Genomic DNA, 19488 nt, shown 5'->3' with positions numbered 1-19488 from the left:
CGTCCAGGGCAGCACATTGGAATCAGCTGATAGGTTTCCAATCAGCAGGCCAGCAGGTGTGTTAATAAGGTCCCACGGGGCACATGAGTTGCGGCCCACTCGTGTGGCTCATATTCTTCTCGTCATGTTGACTGTTGCCGGGCTCTTTTGGACCGCGTGTTGCGGTTTAGCCGTGGCGGGTCCGGCCCAGCTCCTGACGTGGTCTAAGAGGGTGAATCCGGGAGTCGCCGCAGGTGGAGCCGCCTATTATCAACTGCCCATGTACCGGGACGTGCCGGAGCCGCTGCTAGCTAAAGAGCTATTTCAACCGCTCCTTCGAGAACCGGGCCAAGACGCGTGGACGCTTCCCGCTGACATAACCGCGCTGCTGCTACCGCTAAACCTACCGGGCCGCGCCACGCAAATCGTAGGTACAACCGCCGTGGACACCTGGTGCGGGTCGGACCAGGTCGACGTACGTGCGGACCGACTGCAGCTGCGTGCCTGGACCGTTCCATCCCTGTTCAGACTGGGAACCTGCCCGGTCTTCGGCGTCACCCCGCGTTATCTGTACTTCCGCAGCGGACTGAACGAGTGCGGCGCGACGTCCAAGGTAGGCTACGCCCGGAGCCACATTGGCCAACTTGGAAAATAAAGAAAAATATATTGAATAGACTTGATTTCACAGAGGTAAACCAGGGAATTGTTTACAGAATGACATCCTTAATTTTTTTTTTTTTTTTTTGCTATAAATCCTTGATACTTTATTTTCCTCAATTCCCATTGATTCAGTATTTTGGTCAATCTGGATGCCTCTCAAGCAACTGGTTTATAAAAAAAAAAAGTTCATAGACCTATTACAGTAAAAGTAATAACTCCAATCTGACAAAATGATCAGATATTTGAAGTTTCATATTAAACAGACAATTTTATCCTTACTTGTGATGACCACAGAAGGGGTAAAACTCCAGGAAGTCCCTGGTCCTCCATTTGAAAACTATTTTCTCTACCATATGTGTTGGTCATTAAGCAATCATTCTTGTAGACTTAGAAAAGGCATATGACAGGGTGCTGAGAGAGGAACTCTGTATTGTATGAGGATATCTGGGGTGGCAGAAGTATGTTGGTGCAGGACATGTATGCTAGCTGTGAAACAGTGGTACGGTGGGCTGTAGGGGTAATTGGAGGTGGGACTCCATCAGGGATCAGCTTTGAGCCCCTTCTTGTTTGCAGTGATGACGGACAGGCTGACAGATGAGGTTGGACAGGAATCTCCATGGACCATGAGGTTTGCACATGGCATTGTGATCTGTAGTGAGAGCAGAGAACAGGTTGAGGAAAATCTAGTGGTGGAGGTATGCTCTAGAAAGAAGAGAAATGGAAGTTAGTCGCAGCAAGACCGAATATGTGTGTGAATGAGAGGAATTTGGATGGAACGTTGAGGCTACAGGGAGTGGCGATCAAGAAGTTGGAGGATTTCAGATACTTGGGGTCAACCGTCCAGAGCAACGGAGAGTGTGGAAAAGAGATGAAGAGATGAGTCCAAGCAGGTTGGAATGGGTAGAGAGAAGTGTCAGGGGTACTGTGTGATAAAAGACTGAGCCAGAATGAAAGGAAAGGTGCACAAGACAGTGGTGAGACTAGTGATGCTGTATGGCCTGGAAACAGTTACAATGATGATAAGGCAGAACTAGAGGTTGCAGAGATGAAGATGTTGAGGTTCTCTCTGGTAGTGACCAGGATGGATAGGATCAGGAATGAGTCTATCAGAGGAACAGCACATGTTAGATGTTTTCGAGAAGACCAGAGAGGCCAGAATCAGATGGTCCGGTCATGTACAAAGGAAGGATAGTGAATATGTTGGTAGACGGATGCTGGAATTGGAGCTGCCAGGAAAGAGGTCCCGAAGATCAAAGAAGATTTATGGATGTGGTGAGAGAGGATATGAAGGTAGTTTTTGTGTGAGGAGGATACAGAGAATAGGGTTAGATGGAGAAAGTTGATTTGCTGTGGCAACCGCTGAAGGGAAAAGCCAGAGGAAGAATTAAACCATCATTCTGTTGACACCTGACTCTTTCTTTTGCTTGTCACGTCAAGGATGGTACCCAAGGGAGTTTCTCATTTAATCCCCACCAGAGCCTTTTATATGTGGCGTTTGCGTACACATCCTCTGCCAGCATGAGCTTCCTCCACAATCCGAAACATTGCAGAGTGTATTGCCCAGACATGTGACTGGTTGCCTTTTTGTGGCCCTGTGATTGGCTACAGTCCAGGGCGTACCCTGCTTGTCACCCCAAAGACAGCTGGGTTTGCCCAGCCTAATTGTGACCTTGAATCCCGGCTAATTGGTAACGACAAGTGTCTTCAATGTGAGAAATGAGGATTATATTTAATTTGGAGTACCACTGACATACATTCTTTTTTTCAATAAATAAGAATCTGACTTGGATTATTGTTCCTGAGATTTTTTTTTTTTATGAACTGGGCTGAAATAATGACTCTGTAACTCCTGTCCTTCCAGGTTGTTGATGGTCAACTTGTGTACACCTTCATTCTGAGTTACACTCCCCTCTCAGAGGGATACATCACCCGAACAGTACCCCTCTTCCTTCCTATCCATTGCCATTACAACAGGTATTTTGTTTCAAAGTAAAACTTAAATTTGTTTGGAAAACTATCAAGGAACCTCAGTTCATGGCAGACCTGCATACATCTTGTATTTTCAAGCTAATGTTTTGATGAATTCAAGCCTAAGCACGGTCAGTGCTAGTATGAGTTTTTGATTTTTCTGGAAACAATTGGTCATATTCTTTATCATTGTAGCTTGCCTGAGGTTTTACTGTACTTAAATACCTGGATATCACAACTGTCTTGCTCTAGTGCTAAATCCTGTACTATATTATCCTTTAACATTTATTTGGAAATTAAATGCATTGTTCTGAAATGCCCACCCCCTCAAATAGGCACAAGCTGTCTTTTCAGCTTCCTTTTTTTTTTTGTTTTTACTGGTTAGTGTAAGCCCCTAGAGAACCACACTATTTGACTTTGCATTATAAAGCAAATATACACACCTCTTGTGTGCAATAATTGAAGAACCATCTAAACCTTGCTCCCTCAGACAGGATTTTTTGGAACTCAAGGAATAGGTAGACTTATTAATCCTGTAGATTGGTTAAGATACATTTTCATAGCTGATCTTGTGTTCTAACTCAACTTCCTGTTTTGTTTTTACAAAAAAAATACTAGAATGAGGCTGCAGTTATCTACAGTACTGCTTTGCTTCAAAAGGTGCTCCTGAAATAACTCATTCCTGGCAGCAGAAACAGGATTCTACACACTGGGCCTCTGCACCAACTGCCATCTGTTTATACCATAGTCAGGTGGCCTGGTAAATCAGATGGAACAGTCAGTGCCCTCTTTGCCCTTTTCCTCTGCCCACACCACATCTCCCAGCTGACCATGTAAATAATTGTATTGGATGTGAACCCCTAGTCTCATCTTTCCTACCCTTCTTGAATTATCCTGATTTTAAGGTTGTTGGAGCCAAAGGGCACTTCATGATTTGGGCTTGTTTTTACACCGTTAAAAAAATTGCGTTGCATCAAGGCTGGAAATTCAGTACACTAGTAAATTTTCTCTTTTTAAAATTCTGATCTCTGTTACCGATGTGCTTTTTTAAAACCCGCTGGAAATTCTCGATGGACAGGCTTGAGTGTTAATTGTAAGCCAATAGGACTTAAGCAAAGGCAGTGGAATGGACTTGTCCGTGCACTGATAGTAATGTTACTCAAAGTGATTTGCTGATGTGTGGAAAACAAAAAACCCTTGCAGATTCCATTACTCCTTCAAAGTTGGCTTCAGACCTCTCGTTCACCCCACAAGCTTTCTGAAGAGTCTGAGGAGTAAACTCCACTTCAACCTCAATGTCTGCGACGGTAATTATCTTTTTAAGCTTGTAGTGTGGCTAATGTTTTTGCACAAGATGACTTCCTAAAGAGTGCTATTTAAAATATTGCTAGTACAGTTTTTTAATCAAGCCACTTTCCCTTGTACCGTTATACTTGGAGGTCAGACATGCCATTAAAAAATTAGACTTATTCATATATTTTGGCCCGCATTCTTCTGAAACTTCCATTAATGTGGCCCCCCTGCAGATATGCTAATATAAGGTCAATTAGCTTCATATAGTATTTGTTTCGAGCATCTTAGCTTCATTTTGCAAGCACATTCTATCCTTGGATTACTATGAAATTTACACACTTTCAAAACTTGAACTACATGTGGTTTGTACTCTTGAACTGATTTTTGTTTCTTGTTTCAAAAGAAACGTGGGAGCCCCTCCCCCCAGGCCACTGGTTCTCTCTTGGAGAGCCAATCTATTTTATGGCCTGGTCCGGATCCCTGTTGAAAGGAGAGAGGCTTAATGTAGATTCTTGCTATGTCACAAACTCAGAAGATTCTACCAGCATGCCCAGAGTGGACATTATCGCTAATTATGGGTTGGTCACTAGTGGTACTTGTACGCAATTCTTCTGTCCATTTGTTTGTTTGACTTTTGTGCTGTTTGATTGCAGCTGCATGACAGACAGCCAGAGAGAAGGCAGCAGCTCTCGCTTCTGGTCAAGAATGGACAATGTGATAAAGTTTACAATGGACTCCTTTCTCTTTGGGCAAATCTCTCAGGTGAGGTGGAAATCTTGAATGGTGCGCTCCATGCAAAAAATTTTTTACCCCCTGTCAAACCTATGATTGTTCTATTATCTTACTGCTATAAACATTCCTCAGATTTAGTGAGGCCTAAATGTTTTTTTTTTTTCTTTAAATGAAAACTTCATAGGTTCCCCTAAAACACTTTGCCATGTAAAGAATAGTCTCACACTGATTAGACTTTATTGTTGAACACCAGACTTTCCTAACTCATTTAGGCTTCCCTTTTCCTCACTAAAAAAATCCTGTCCTGAACCCACATGAAGTAACAGCTACCTATGTCCAATTTCTCCTCACCCGTAGGGTATTTAATGGTGTGAAAATGAACAAAATATTGGCACAGTTCATCATAACCTTTTTTTTCACCTTATGCAGATGCTATACCTCCACTGTTCAGTTTCAATCAGTATGAGCACCTCCCACATTGCAAAGTCCTGCAGCTACAACAAGACAACTGGCAGGTAAAACCCTTGGGTTATCAAAAGACCCTTTATTAGTAGCATGTTGACCCATAACAAAGACTATTTAAGGGTGGTTTGGTTTTTGAAGTGAACAGTATGCAGGACCACAGTCAATGTTCAACTATAGGTCCTTGTTAGCAAGGTGGTTATGGTCTGAAACTTCCTTCACTGTGCTGAAACCCTGCTGAATTGACATTTCTCCAATGTAATTCCTCAGCATCAAAGCAAGTATGTGGGGGCATGCAACAGATTATGAAGTAACATGACAATTAAAGTTAGTCATACTGAATTTACTTCAGGTTATTTGTACTTCTTAAAATGGTAATGTACACCTGAATAGCTGCTTCAAAGAGTGATTCACTGTACCTACAGTAGCAGGTTTGTGCAGTTCTTTTACTGGTCAAGAATGCTTTGCAAGCGATCATAAGAGCTTTAGTGTCAGACTTGGCAACCAGAAAGGTTGCCTTCTTTCTCCTCTTACAATTTTTCCTATTTCATTTGTAAAGAAAATGCACTTGCTTATCACACAATATTCCTTACACCACCTGCTTTATTTGTATTTATGCTCAGACAAGATTGCTTAATTTCTTTTCAGCTGGGAGGATCTGGAAGCACCACCTTCAGTGTGTTCCTGCTGTGATTCCATATGTGCTGAGCAGCAGGGGTGTAAGTTGTGACTTTGAAATGAGAGAATATGCAAGTGGATCATGTCTCATTGTGCTTTGACGACAGCATGTTAATGCAATCTATAGACATCTTGAATCAGGGAAGTCTCTTCGCACGGTCATGGACTTTGACCAGTATTTTGCCATTCCTTGAATTCCCTCTTGCCATTGTCCCGTCAGCCATGAAGACCACAGTCAGCAGTCCCGGCTGGCTCTCTCAAGAGTCTGAGGCTAAACCAAGGATGAGGGTGACCTCATCTGAAGAGGAGGAAGAGGACTGGTTGGATTTGGATGAGGACGATAATGGTAGAAACCGCATGGAGGAACTGCTCGAAAAATTTGTCTTTCATCAAGGGGATGAGCTTGACAATGCGGAGACAGACGAAACCATTGCTGGAAAGAGCTCAATACGCCCTGCTGAAGAAGAGGAGCAGAGACTTGATACAATAGTCCATCAGAATGAAATGACTGAGGAAATAGAAGGCAGCCTACCAACTGTGTTTCAACCAGATGCAATCATTGAGCCATCCGAGACCAGACCAGAAGAGAGGGAGATGTTTAAGGACTCTGAGTCTCTTGATTCAGAATATGAGTCTCTTGATTCAGAATATGAGTCTCTTGATTCAGAATATGAGTCTCTTGATTCAGAATATGAGTCTCTTGATTCAGAATATGAGTCTCTTGATTCAGAATATGAGTCTCTTGATTCAGAATATGAGTCTCTTGATTCAGAATATGAGTCCCTTGATCCAGAATTTGAGTCACTCAGTGATCAATCTACTGTTGCTTCAGCAGAAGTTTCTGACCGCATCAGTGGAATAAATTCCAACCTTGCAAGTGATAGTGAAAATATTTGGCCAGCTAAAATTTCTGCAACAGAAAATTCTGACGGTGCTCTAATCGGCTCCAGTGCCACGAACGATACACTCGGGGATGAAATGGTCAACAATATTAGACAAGATGCCATGCACCCTTCCAGTTACGCAGAGGCTTTGTCCCCTGATGTTCGAGCTTCCCGATACCACAGCAGCGTTAATGACAGTCTAGAGTGGTTTCCTGAAAGCATCTCTGACAGCAGTAACTTGGAAACTGACTCCTTTGCCTTTTCTGGTGGAAGAAACTCTGTGAGCAACCTTAGTTCAGATAATCCAGAACCCCCTGATAGGTCAGCAAATGAATCCTTGAGCATAGAGTTTAATCTGATACCAGAGCAAACCAGTGACCCTGCAACCACAAAATCTCCTGATGGACTTCCCAGTCTACAGATCAGAGAATCAGAATCCGCTCACCCAGTTGTGATCTGTGACGCTGGCTCAACCGATTGTGATTCTGGAACTGAAGGTGAAGCTGTCCTTGAGCAATTATCGGGAGAAGTGGAAACCACTAATGAAGTACTTGAAATGACTGGTGTTGGATCAGATATCACTTTTGCTTCTAGCTTAGTGACGTACCCGAACAAACTCAGTGATTCTGTCGTGGGAACCAACACAACCACCCTTCAAGTCCCTGATAGCAGCCTCATGGTTGAATAGAAGTGGGCTAAGAGTTGGCTTTATCAAAGCCAGCTGAGACTGAGGGGAGCCTCTGGAATTGTGGGACTTCATGGCTGTGTTACATTGAGAAGTGAAAATACAAGAAACTTGTAAAATCTGATCAAGTGGTTGTCAGCACTTTTTTTATTCCTACCCCCTCTTCATGGAGTCTTGCTTTTCCTGACAGTGATAAACCTAAAGTTGCTTGGATTTGCTAGCCCTCTCTTTTGGCACAGGGGTGGTTATGTGTAGACTTTAGAGGGGGAATTTTATCAGAATGAGAAGTGAGGTTAAGGAGCGGCAATGGGGTGAATGACCAGACAACCAGGAGGAAACTGTTTCTATTAGCAGTTGATTTAAACTGTCTGGTACTTCAGTTTGATTTAAAACTGATTTCCAAGAGTCATGGTACTTTTCAGAAACTTAACTTCCAGAAGTCTCATTGACCACCAACACTTTAGAGTGTTGCAACTTGTTTCATTGTTAATGAAGTGTTTTTAGTGTATGCCTGGCTGTGCACTTGCTAATGTATAATAAATTCAAAGCTTTTCCATGCCTTTAGTAAAAAATTACTGCGTTCAAAGGTTTAACTTTTTAAACCTGTACTGTTTTCAGGGTGGTTCCCCTTTTGTATCATGAGTTAGCTGACCCAAAATGATTTATAGATGGTTCTCTAGCTAAAAGATTAAAAGTTCAAATACAAGGATAAAACTTACAAAAGAATTTTCAATGTTTCAGTTTTGTAACCATTTTGAAACAGATTAAGTGTTCTATTGGACATACCTCAATTGCAGCTCCATGATAGAAGTGCCCTAGGAATTACCATGATTAGTGCGCATTTTGGTCACAATGTAGGTTTTAAATCTCAAAAATGGACTGTCTCCTTGAACCAATAGCTCCAAAACTTTTAGTGAGCACAACCTGTAAACCTTGACAGTGTAAAGTTGCAAATGTTTTAACTTCCAAGTCTGACCTCAAAGAGCAAATCTGAGTCAGCCAACGACGAGTCCAATCAATGAGCGGTTTATTAAAGCTTTCCTGTTAAGCACAGTTTTGAGTTTGTTGTTCTCAAGAAGCATTGCCAGATATAAACCATGCATTGCTCTAAAGGGGTCTCAGAAGACCTTTGATTAAGAAATGGCTGCTATAAAGCTTGAAAGGGTCACAGAAGCATCAAAGTCTTGATGGTCAGTAGTCCATGGTAAGATAAGAAACTTTAGTGATTCCCCATTGGGGAAATTCCTCTGTCACAGCAGTGAAACAGGTATGTTGAATATAAATTGAGACAAAAGACAACATAATGAAACAGGCTGGAAAAATAGCCAACCAGAACTAAATGACAATAGCGATGACAAAAATAAACAAATAGGCAGGATGTGTGCGGGCTGTGACCAACAAGGATGAGAGAGCAGAGGTGGGGTATGACATTTGAATGGGTGAGGTTGTGGAAGCAGCACAGATGCACCTTGGGCTGGCCAGAGTTGTAGAACAGCAATGTTGACAGTGTACAGTCTGATGGCTGTGGACACAAAGGAGCATCTGAAGCGTTCACTTCTGCACCAGGGTGAGATCAACCGTTGGTTGAAGGAGCTGCCTGTCGTGCAAGGGGGTAGGAAGGATTGTCCAGGATCGCTCTCAGTTTGTCCTTCACCCGGCCCACTGCTGCTGGTTGAAGATGGTCCATGTTCTGTCCCACCACCGACCGGGCTTTCCTCATCTTGTTGAGCCTGTTGACCTCACCAGTCCTGGCACTGCCCCACCAGCACACTATACCGAAGAAGAGTGCGCTTGCTACCATAGAGTGTTTGAAGGTTTTTTTAGAGGCCTTCTACAGATGCCAATGACCTCAGTCTCCTCAGGGAGAACATCATGCTCTGACCCTTCCTGTAGAGTGCATCTGCGTTGTATGACCAATCCAATTTATTATTAATGTGCACCCCAAGGTACTTGTAGGAGACGGGTCTTCTCCGATTCTTACGGAAATCCACAACCACCTCCTTGGACTGCATCCAACGATGGGAGTGTCATCTGAGAACTTCTGGAAGTGGCAGGAACCGGAGCTGTGCCGGAAGTCGTAAGTGAAGAGGGTGAAGAGAAATGGAGACAAGACAGTACCTTGGGGCACTCCTGCGCTGCACGACACGGCCTCTGAAACACAGCCATCTACCCTGACATACTGCAGCCATCCTGTGAGGCAGACCAGGATCCAGGCAGTGATTTCAGGGTGAAGTTGCGTACTCAGCACTTTGTCCTTGAGGAGGGTGGGTTGGACACTGTTGAAGGCACTGAAGAAGTCAACGAAGGTGACTCTCACAGTGCTTCCTGCACCCTACAGATGGGATAGGGCCCTATGAGTGAGGAAGATGATTGCATCCTCCACACCCATGTGCCGCCTGTATGCAAACTGCAGAGGGTCCAGGGAAGCAGATAGCCGGTCTTTCAGGTGCTGGAGTACAAGCCTCTCGAACGACTTCATGACATGTGATGTTAGTACCACCGGCCTGTAGTCATTGGGAGCACTTGGACGTCCCTTCTTGGGTACTGGGACAATGTAGGAGGTTTTCCAGAGGTCAGGCACCTTCAGCAATCTCAGAGTGAGATTGAAGAGGTGCTGGAAGACTCCAGCAAGCTGCCTAGCACACCTTGAGGACCCTGGGGCTGATATTGTCCAGCTCACTAGCTTTGCTCTGAGAGGGAGGGTGGGAAGTGGTTGTGTATTTGTTAATGTTCCCATTGATGTAGTAAGGGGCTAGGGTGCTGTCTGTGGAAGCTTGTTGGGGGGGGGGGGCAGGTAGTGGTGACATCCAGGTTTGAAGAGATGTTGAGGCAGGATGTGGGGGGGCTGTCTTTAGAAGCTGCTGCTGGTGTGCAGGGGAGGGGAATGGGGGGTTGTTGATGGACAGCAGAGGTGTGAGGGGGATGGGAGCTTAGAGCTCACTAGGGTGTGAAACCTATTGAAGAAAAGGTTTAGCTCCACAACAAACTCAGGGCCACCTTTGGCTCCAGGCATGGTTTTCCCATCACCTGTCATCTTCCTCACCTCCCTCCAAACCTCCCTTGTTTTACTTTGACCATCGTGGTCTCAGCTTTCTCCTTACAGTTGAGTTTTGCCTCCTTCAGTTTCCTCCTCAGCTCCTTCTGGGTGGCCCTGGGGATCCGGTGGTCTTTAGTCAGGAAGGCTTTCTTCTTCCTTCTAAGAAGGCCTTGGGCTTTAGAAGTCCTTGTTGATTCATGGCTTGTTGTTATTGAAACAATGGATCTTTTTTGATGGGACTATGTTGTCCTTGCAGAATTTGATGTAGTCTGTTACACAACGGGAGAGGCCCTGGACGTAGTCACTGAAGTCCTTTTCAAAAAGACTCCAGTGGGTGTCATCGAAGCTCTCCTGCAATGCCTCCTCTGTGGCTTTGGACCAGACTTTCACAGACCTGGTGGTGGCCGCCTGCCGCTTCACCACCGGTGTGTAGGCAGTGTCCAGGAGTACTAGGTTATGGTACGAGTAGCTCATTTGGAGGAGAGGGGAAGAGTTGTATGCGTCCCTCACATTGGCATACAGGAGGCCCAGGGCAAAATGTTAGAATTAGAAGTGATACTCTTGGCTGAGAGTCATTGTCTTGATTAGTATGTCTTGTATTGTTAGAAGCCCCTGCGATTGACAAGCGACCAGTCCAGGATGTACTCTTCCTCTTGCCTGATGACAGCTGGGATGGAGTCCAGCATCCCCTGCGACCCTGAGTGCAGGACAAGCGGCTGACGATGGATGGATGGCTATTGTTAAAATATATAATATAAAGTTATGTGATAACAAAGCTAGCAAAACTAGTTTAAACCATTTGACAGCTTAAAATTCCCAAAGGTTGGTAATGTAATTTATCCCCATGCTCCTAAAAACATTTCAGCATCTGGTATTTATATTTAAGAGTTTAAACTCTCTTCAGCCAAATAGTACTTTTATGTAGAATGATTTTTTTTTGCAACAGAGTGCTAGTTAAAAGCATTGCTTAGATGGACCTACAAACATTACTTTGTAGCTCATAAATATTTGGAAGTTATTTTTGGTCCAGTGCTAAACAGGCGCAAGTTTGGTATGGAAACATGAGGCCTCTCAGTCACATATGCTGTAAATGGAGTTTATATAAAGAAGTTGGAGACATGTTGTATCGTCCCCCTCTAACCACACAGTGCATTGCTTGTAAAATCTCAAGCCCCGGTTCAAGTACCTATTCTGTAAACACATTGTGGTGCAGTGGTTATCGCTCCCTTCTTACAGCAAGCGGCTTCCTGATTTGGTTGTGAATGGCTACTTTCTTTGTGGTGTTTGCATGTTCTCCGTTAACTCCTGCTCATCTGTTACATTTTCCTCCAAGGGTAATGATAGTGATTGGTTGTATGCCTGTCTGTGTGTGGCACTGTGATTGACAGGTGACCAGTCCAGGTTAAACCATGCGTCTTTTCCATCATCAGCTGGAATTGGCTTCACACTCAGGATTCCCAGCACAGACAATGAAAGAATGAACTGATGTACATGTGCTGTGTTTTCTCTCCTAAAAAGTTGAAATTGTTGAAATAAGTTTGCCCAGAGCACAAGTGAAAGCTCCACTACCTCTCCAACGCTAGACTCAGTCAACAACGAAAACAAACACAATTTTGCTGTTTGCTGGTAAATGTAATGCAGGTATTCTTTTGCATATGGACCAAGGACTTCAAACCTAGAAGGGGTTTACTATGCAGTGTGTGTGTGTACGTTTGTGTATGTCTTTGTCAAAAAAAAAAAGAAACCTCACTAACCCAAGATTACTGTTCTGTATGTTTCCTGTGCATCTTGTATTTGCAAGTGTTATTTGCAGTCCCTATGTCCTCTATTGTAAGTCGCTTTGGATAAAAGCGTCTGCCAAATGTAATGTAATGTTTACTATAAGGCAAGTGCAGACACTATTTTGCCCTCAATGATTGTTGATCAACTGTTAACTGATGACTGTCTCTCAAAATGAAACAGTTAATCCCAGGTCAGAGATCATTGTTTTATCAACACTTTTCCATAATCAGTTAAAATATTTCAATAGCTACCGTAGTTGTTTTTAGGTTTTAAAACATGCAGGTCTATGTGCTATAATATGTGGAAGTTGAAATTGATGTATCATCTTGAACAATACAACACAGAGAAGAAGTAAAAAATATGAATGATACGTAAACAAATAGAAAACACAATCCTCAGTCATAACAGATGGCTGAGTAGTTTGTTAAAATTACCTTGAAAAGCACGATAAATGTAATCGACAGTTTTAGTAAGAGAAGCTTCCCATTCCGCAAGGTGACGAGGTAGTGAGAACCGTTATGCATAGAACATTGGTCGTGCCCGGCATTATTCATCTCTCTGTCTCTCCATACTTCTCACTGAGCTCCATCCCATGCTCTGGATCCATGACAGGTCTTTTCTCCGGGTGTCCCTGAGAGTCTTTGTCTGTCTTCTCCACATACCGCTGCAGAGCGCTGTAATACTGCTCACTCCCTGAAAATGTGTAGAGGGCAGAAATGTCCTCCCAGGCCTTGTGGTTGGGGAGTTGGAATTTAGCCGGATCCTTGCTCTCGAAGAAGCTTTGCAAGTTCCTTTCGGCCAGCTTAGTTGCGTATTCCACAGCGTATGTGTCGAAGCGTTCCTTCTCTTTCTCCATGTAGTGTTTCCAGAATGTGAGCTTCATAAAGCTTACTTTAGAGCGGCAGTTTGTGTAGCAGGTACCCAGGAGGCTCATTACAGCAGCGATGATGATGATGCACCAGCCCAGGATCTGCAGATGTGCATATACAAGAAGCATACAAATTTGTCACGAGGGCCATACTGGGACCATATGTTTCAATAAAGCCGTGTGATAAATGACTGATTAAGTCATTAGTCATGGTAAGATTCTGGATCCAACAATTATTTTCTCTTTCAGTGGCTGTGAAGGAGGAAACACAACATAAAGCTAAGCCCAACCTAATTTTTTAAGTGTACAATTCTGAAAGCAGGGTTTAAAAACTAAGGATGTGGAGTTTTTGAGATGCAATGGTGTATCAGACAAGCTTGAATAAAGAAATACCTCCATCAAGTCGGTTAGTTAATTCATGGATTGATAGGATTAAGTGTTTTGGGGCTCCACCTACATCAGGAATTCAACATGAAGTCACGTGAACCTTTCTCTTTACTTGCATGCTAAATCACAAAACTAGAATCTTTTTATTACTTGTTTCACTTATGCAGATGTTTTATACTTTCTGGCATTTACTAGTCATGTGACACACATGAGTCACACACCAGTCATGATCTCAGACATTCCAGCGGGATCCTCAGTAGTCGTTACTGTATGATATATATATAATCTGAGCTCATGGGTTAGAAAACAAACAGTATCTTCACTCAATTCACTCAAATAGATATTTGAGTGAAGATAGATTTTTTTTTTTAATTTAACAGGTTTAACAATCTTTATAATCTTTTCTGGTAAATAATAATAAATAATTGATAAAAAATGGCAAAGTTAACCTGGAATATAAAACAGTGGGAGAGTGGGTCAGGACCAGGGCCATGTTTTGCCATGATGACACTCACTCAGAAACATGTGGTGTACACAGTGTTGCCATGATGCTGTTGCAGATGATAACAATTGTGTCTTTCTGTCTCTGCCTTGTAGCCTGAAAAGTGACACTACAGCCTTTGATCAGTGATTTTAGATTCACTCTAACAGATTCACTCTACTATTTGAATCTTGAAGGTGCTTTGATTGAATTGTTTTTTCTTCAAAGAACAGGGTCAGCACAGGTTTTGTTGTTCAGGTCATGCATCAAACTGAGCCAAGATTTCCTTTCACGCCTGTTGATAATATCACCTTACAATGCCATTCACTAGAATCTCCCTCTGCAATGCATAATGTGTGATACTGTTCTCATTAAAACTTTTTACCACAAATTTGTTGCCCCTCAGGTCCAGAAAAGAATGAATCATAGCAATGTCAAAAGTGCAATGTACTTCTCATGCATTAAATGTTAGATGTGAATAAGTCAAATGTACTTACCTGAGACTGGGCTCTTAACATCAGCAACAGCTCCATACGCTCATCGGTGGATAGTTTGGATTTGTCGCATGGAACTCGGGCCAGCTCCTCTCGGCACTTCATGGTCTTATTTTTACAGAAAAGATCCACCACCACGTTATCGTCGAGACCGCTGACAGCACACTCGTAAAAGGTCCCATTGAGCAAGGCCACTGACAGCCACATTATGGGAGCCACACAAGCCCTTGTGAAAATGCTCGCGAAGACCTTGCAGCAGCCGAAGCAGTTTCCATGAGGGCAGAGCTTCACTGGATTGTTACAGCAGCCAGTGTAAAGCCTCCAAAGTCTGGCGCTGTAGAACAAGCCAAGGACCAGCAACACCACAGCAGGACCCAGCAGGAACACCAGCCCGTAGGTAAAGTTCTGGTCATGATTACAGGGGCACTGAAAGGAGACCATGGAGAAGACTCGTTCCCCGCCAATAGTAAGGAGAGCCATGAAACCATAAGAAATTGTAGTCTTCTTGTTCAAGAAGGATCGCAGGACAGTCTGGAAATTATCCATGTTGTCAGCAGGGAAGCTTCGGACACGCTACACAACCAATAAACAGGAAATTCAAAGACAGTGGGAAGAAAAAGGGCAGTGGCTGCCCGCAGTGATTTTTCCTTGCTTAGGACAAAAGCCATCTCCCAAGCCTGTTCCCTCCCCTTGGCTGCAGCTCCGATCAGTCCTCCCATAGTATGTCATCGTAACAACGCTGATTACTTTCTCATGCTTCATATCTTCTACTTTCCTCGAGAAAAGCTCCTGAACTGTTTCCATTACAAATGAAAACTTGCATCCCTTAACCCTTAATATATTTGAAGAGGAAATTTTATGTTTTATGGCAAGGATTTCAGAATCACTGACTACGCCCATGGACTTTGTGGTGAAGTATGAAGCAATTTCATACTGGCTAAAACGGAATAGAAAAATACCAACTAGAAACAAAAAATAACACCAAATAATGAGTGGAATGCTTTTATTTCTCATTTTCATGCCAAGCTCTTATTCAGTTCAATGAAATAAGAACAAAGTTGACTTTGTTCATTTACATACACATGCATTGAGATTGAATAAAGAATAATGCATACATGAAATAAATCACTTTTTGGTTAAAAAAAAAAACATGCAGCACGGAAAACTATCATTCAACCAGTCATGCAGAGAGAGAGCATTCAGTTTTTATGAATGCTGTCATAGAGAACATACCATTGTTACAGAGACAGAGAGGCAGTCAGCGTCGACAGACACAGTGGAATGGAGACCAAAACACTTTAAGTGGGTTTTCTGTTCCACTCCCACATGATCTGACCACTCAGACTCTGAGTGCCTCAGACAGGAAGCTGTTTTTGCGAAATGCAGCTGACATTCATTATGTTCAGCTGAAATAGCTTTAATATCCTGTCCTGAATCAAGTTTTTTTCAGATTTGTTTGAAGGCACTGATTTCGCTGTCAAAAAGTAAAAACTAAATCAAAAGTATTCAATAAACCTTACAAATATGCCTATTAAAGCATTCTAAATGACACTAAATTTGATTATGAATATGTTGTGATTTTGTTACTGACATGGAAGATGATGCAACATTAGTGTGTAACATTGAGGTGTAACCCTGTCCCAGGCTCGCTTCAGGGGCAGCATAGCTCATGTTGTTGGAACAATCATCTTGGAACCAAAACTCCTGGTTTGATTCCCGAGCTCCTCCAAGCCTGCTGAAGTGTTGTTGAGCAAGACACTAACTGCTCCCCTGGTGCTGCTGAGTGGGTGTCTGTTGCTCAAAATAAAAAATAAAATAAAAAGTGGTTTAGAAGAACAGAATTTTGTATAATCTTCGAACGTCCATTACAGTAGAGCAAGTATGGGTTTGTAAATAAGTGCCACAGGCACATTTTACATTTAACAAGCGCTACCCGGGAAAGGAAATGGTTAGCTGTGAAGCATAACCGCCCACTTCCATTCAAAACCAAACAGACTTGCAAACAACATTTCAGCGCACAGGAACCCTGTGTGAAACTCCGAATACTCGTCTTTTCGCCAGAGTTCCTCTGCACCATACAATGTCTTTTCTGGGTGTCAATGTTACATATTAAATTTATTTGTACAAGAATATTTAAAAAAAAAAGTCAATTTCCTTTTTTTGTTGCAAAAAAAGACTCCCTAACGGTACATTCATAATTTTAAAATCCCTGTCTTACTGGCTTACTGTGTGAAGACACTTCAAATTTTTGCAGCATCATCTGTGGCAATTGCACCCCAAATCAACCTTAAACCTGCCTTGCCCTGCACTGTCCAAAGTTTGTCATTTGCATTGCAATTGGTAATAATGCAGAACCAGATATCCACTGAGTGCATTTGAATGAATTTTCATATTCTCAGCCAACCTTAGAGCACCATTCTACCCTCATCCACAAATGTAAGAACAGCAGGATTGTCAATGGCCGTGTCAGCGGACCTGACCGAGGCCATTCTGTCTGACACAATGTCACCGCCTTGACACTTCTCCACATACTTGTGCAATGTACTGTAGTAGGAATTTTTGGTGCTAAACTTGTAGAGAGAGGAAATCCTCTCCCAGGCCTTGTTGGAGGGTGTGATCAAATCTGCGGGTGGCGTCTGGCTAAAGAAGCTTGTGAGGTTTCTATCGGCGAGCTCCTTGGCGTGTTTACTTGTGTACAGGTCTATTAGACTGTCTTCCTCAGCAGCATACGCTCGCCAGAACTTCAGCTGAAAGTAGCTGATGGGAGACGTGCACCGAGCCACACAGGACAGCAACAGGTTGGACAGCATGATGGAGGCAATAAGCAGCCAACCAAGAATCTGCAGTCAACATGTGGAAACAGCGGAAATTTATAAGCAAACACAGCTAAAACATGTGGAATACTCCAAATACTGATGTCATAAAAAAGAGGGGAGAGAGACAGGGGAAGATTAGTCCTTACAATGTTCTAGATAAAACACATAACAGGAAATGAAAGTATGGCTGCAATCACAGTCCTTTCCGAAATGTCCAAACGATGTAGATCGAACTGATATCAGTTTTAACAGCCTCTACATTATGCTCCAAAACACTGAAAATGTGTCTGAAAATGACTTTAAAAATGTGCTTGTTGATTATTTTCTATCAGAAAGTTTCAATTAACTTATTTCATGTACCTTTTACTTATACCTGAAGTATTGAAAGAACAAAAGCAACAATGGTAGTAATGGCAAACACATTTACATTTATATCTTTGACCCTTGTGTTCAAAGCTGGAGGGCTTATTGTAACACCACACAAGACACAAACTAGATGCTACTGTTTTTCTATGGATGAAAGCATTTCCCAAAGATGTGTCAAAATTCATGATAAAGTCCAAAACTAAAATGTATTGATTACTGATATACTTTGACATGTTTGTGTGGTAATGCAGGAGCACTGACCTGAGATTGAGCCTGGAGAGTGAGCAGAACGTCCTCTTTGTCAGCCGTAGGGACATTACCACCTCTGCTGCAGGGGAATTTTTTTATCTCCTTCAAACATTCAGCCTCGGAAACTTTATCTTTGCACAGATGCATGTTGTAAACATTCATGTTGGTACCGGTCATGGCACATTCAAAGTATTTCCCATTGAGCAGAGCCACTGCAACCCAGGTGGTCGGTGCAACCAGTGCTGTGGTGCTGATCTGGAAGAAGGTCTTGGAGCATGAAAACAGTTTCCTCCACCGACAGAGCGTACTTCTGTCCAGCCGTACACCTGTGATCATCTTCCACATCTTCTTGCTCAAGATGTAACCCAGCAGCAGCAAAGCCATTGCAGGAACCAACAGGAACACTGTACCATACATGAAGTTCAGCTCATTGCATGGACACTTGAAGAGTACAGAGGAGAATATCTGCTCCCCCCCAGCTGTTAGAAGAGAGACCAACCCAAATCCAAGATTAGTCTGCTTATTAGCAATGTTCAGGAACGTCTTAAATTTATCCATCTGTCACTGTGTACGATCACTTCTGGGCTGTCACGCTTTCACTTCCTCCCTTTTTATATGCCAACCTGTTGTAAACCGGCTCCCACATTTCCCCTTCCTGAAACAACAGCTTTGAGTGGTGTCAGATGTTGAGCATGGTTTATTTATGGTATCATTTTAACTAGCAGCATGACTTGCTCCTTTTGACGAGCAGGAGCAAGTTACAAAGCAGGTTCAGACTGAGTGGGCTATAATGTACTCATTTTATCTACGAATACACACAAGTTCTTGTGCACTGGAAGCACTATTTTGATGCACTTTGTGATGACTTCAAAAACTGGCAAAAAGGAGTCTATTCTTTTTATATCGCCTGGCCTTGTGACCATTCATCTGGCCAAGCTTTGTATTTTGTCTTGGCAATTTTTTTTAAATATAAAATGAGGAGAATAATTATGTAACAATATTCTTGAAAAGGGGTTGCTTGATAGATGCAAGTTCTGATGGTAAAGGCCGACACCTCACAGATTTAAAATGTATATCCTTTGCGCCTTTATCAATAGTACAAAATACGTTTTTTGTCAGGCCAGCTGGCAAGCCAGAGGCCTTATGTTTTTGTATCTCTGACAGAAATGTGTATAGAGAACTATTTGCCTGACACGTTTGTATATTTGAAAAACATTCAAGCAATTCTGGCAGGAGTAACAACTTATTTGCATCCTGCAAATTTTGAAGAAACTTCAATGGTTTTCATGTCTTTGAGAAGTATGTTTACATGATAACAGTTACTTCTTTCATCAAAAACAAAACAATCTGTATTTAGATAATTAATTCTTTTTCATCTTCTAATATTTTAGCTGCAATACTAGTTTTAATTATTATTTACACGGAAGTACATGTATTCCAGTGACATCTGAAAAATCCCATTATTACAGTTTTTTTTTTCCTTCTGACGGCATTTTTCCTTACTTTGTACATTTGTTCATGTTCCAGAATTTCACAATTTCATCTGACACTAATACAGAACAAAATATCAGAATTATCATTATTATTATGTTATGAGCTTCCTTTTTTTAATTAAGTATTATTTGTTGGCTCCCTTGTGCTATAACCTGTTGTAGATATTCAATGAA

At 42.4% G+C, this 19488-nt stretch overlaps 3 protein-coding genes across 3 annotated transcripts; 1 reads left to right on the top strand and 2 right to left on the bottom strand.

Annotated features, from left to right (window-relative positions):
• Positions 1-53: 53 nt before the first annotated feature.
• Positions 54-7882, top strand: LOC147229395 (uncharacterized). Its single transcript, XM_086155865.1, has 8 exons — positions 54-592; positions 2501-2613; positions 3811-3914; positions 4304-4478; positions 4554-4662; positions 5062-5147; positions 5743-5813; positions 5993-7882. Exons 1-8 carry the CDS (start codon positions 125-127, stop codon positions 7342-7344), a joined length of 2478 nt encoding a protein of 825 aa, XP_086011991.1. The 5' UTR covers positions 54-124; the 3' UTR covers positions 7345-7882.
• A 3581-nt stretch (positions 7883-11463) lies between these two features.
• Positions 11464-15059, bottom strand: LOC147229394 (calcium homeostasis modulator protein 5-like). Its single transcript, XM_086154846.1, has 2 exons — positions 14394-15059; positions 11464-13130 (listed from the first exon to the last, which is right to left on the bottom strand). Exons 1-2 carry the CDS (start codon positions 14934-14936, stop codon positions 12711-12713), a joined length of 963 nt encoding a protein of 320 aa, XP_086010972.1. The 5' UTR covers positions 14937-15059; the 3' UTR covers positions 11464-12710.
• A 326-nt stretch (positions 15060-15385) lies between these two features.
• calhm6 (calcium homeostasis modulator family member 6) lies at positions 15386-18427 on the bottom strand. Its single transcript, XM_086154845.1, has 2 exons — positions 17834-18427; positions 15386-17230 (listed from the first exon to the last, which is right to left on the bottom strand). The coding sequence occupies exons 1-2, from the start codon at positions 18377-18379 to the stop codon at positions 16796-16798; spliced, it is 981 nt and encodes a 326-aa protein (XP_086010971.1). The 5' UTR covers positions 18380-18427; the 3' UTR covers positions 15386-16795.
• Positions 18428-19488: the final 1061 nt, after the last annotated feature.

This window comes from Fistularia commersonii, chromosome 11, assembly GCF_037954325.1.
Source record: "Fistularia commersonii isolate RoL2024-O1a breed Wild chromosome 11, RoL_Fcom_v1.0, whole genome shotgun sequence".
Lineage (NCBI taxonomy): Eukaryota > Metazoa > Chordata > Actinopteri > Syngnathiformes > Fistulariidae > Fistularia > Fistularia commersonii.
The sequence above is the reverse complement of the archived record's forward strand: the minus strand, read 5'-3'. Positions and strand labels throughout refer to the sequence as shown.

Coding starts and splice junctions, on each gene's coding strand:
- calhm6 (XM_086154845.1), bottom strand. CDS start 18,379: ATGGATAAATTTAAGACGTTCCTGAACATTGCTAATAAGCAGACTAAT. Junction 17,231..17,833: donor CTCTCCAGGCTCAATCTCAG/GTCAGTGCTCCT, acceptor TGTTGACTGCAG/ATTCTTGGTTGGCTGCTTAT.
- LOC147229395 (XM_086155865.1), top strand. CDS start 125: ATGTTGACTGTTGCCGGGCTCTTTTGGACCGCGTGTTGCGGTTTAGCC. Junction 593..2,500: donor AGTGCGGCGCGACGTCCAAG/GTAGGCTACGCC, acceptor CTGTCCTTCCAG/GTTGTTGATGGTCAACTTGT. Junction 5,814..5,992: donor ATGTGCTGAGCAGCAGGGGT/GTAAGTTGTGAC, acceptor TTGTCCCGTCAG/CCATGAAGACCACAGTCAGC.
- LOC147229394 (XM_086154846.1), bottom strand. CDS start 14,936: ATGGATAATTTCCAGACTGTCCTGCGATCCTTCTTGAACAAGAAGACT. Junction 13,131..14,393: donor TGTTAAGAGCCCAGTCTCAG/GTAAGTACATTT, acceptor GCACATCTGCAG/ATCCTGGGCTGGTGCATCAT.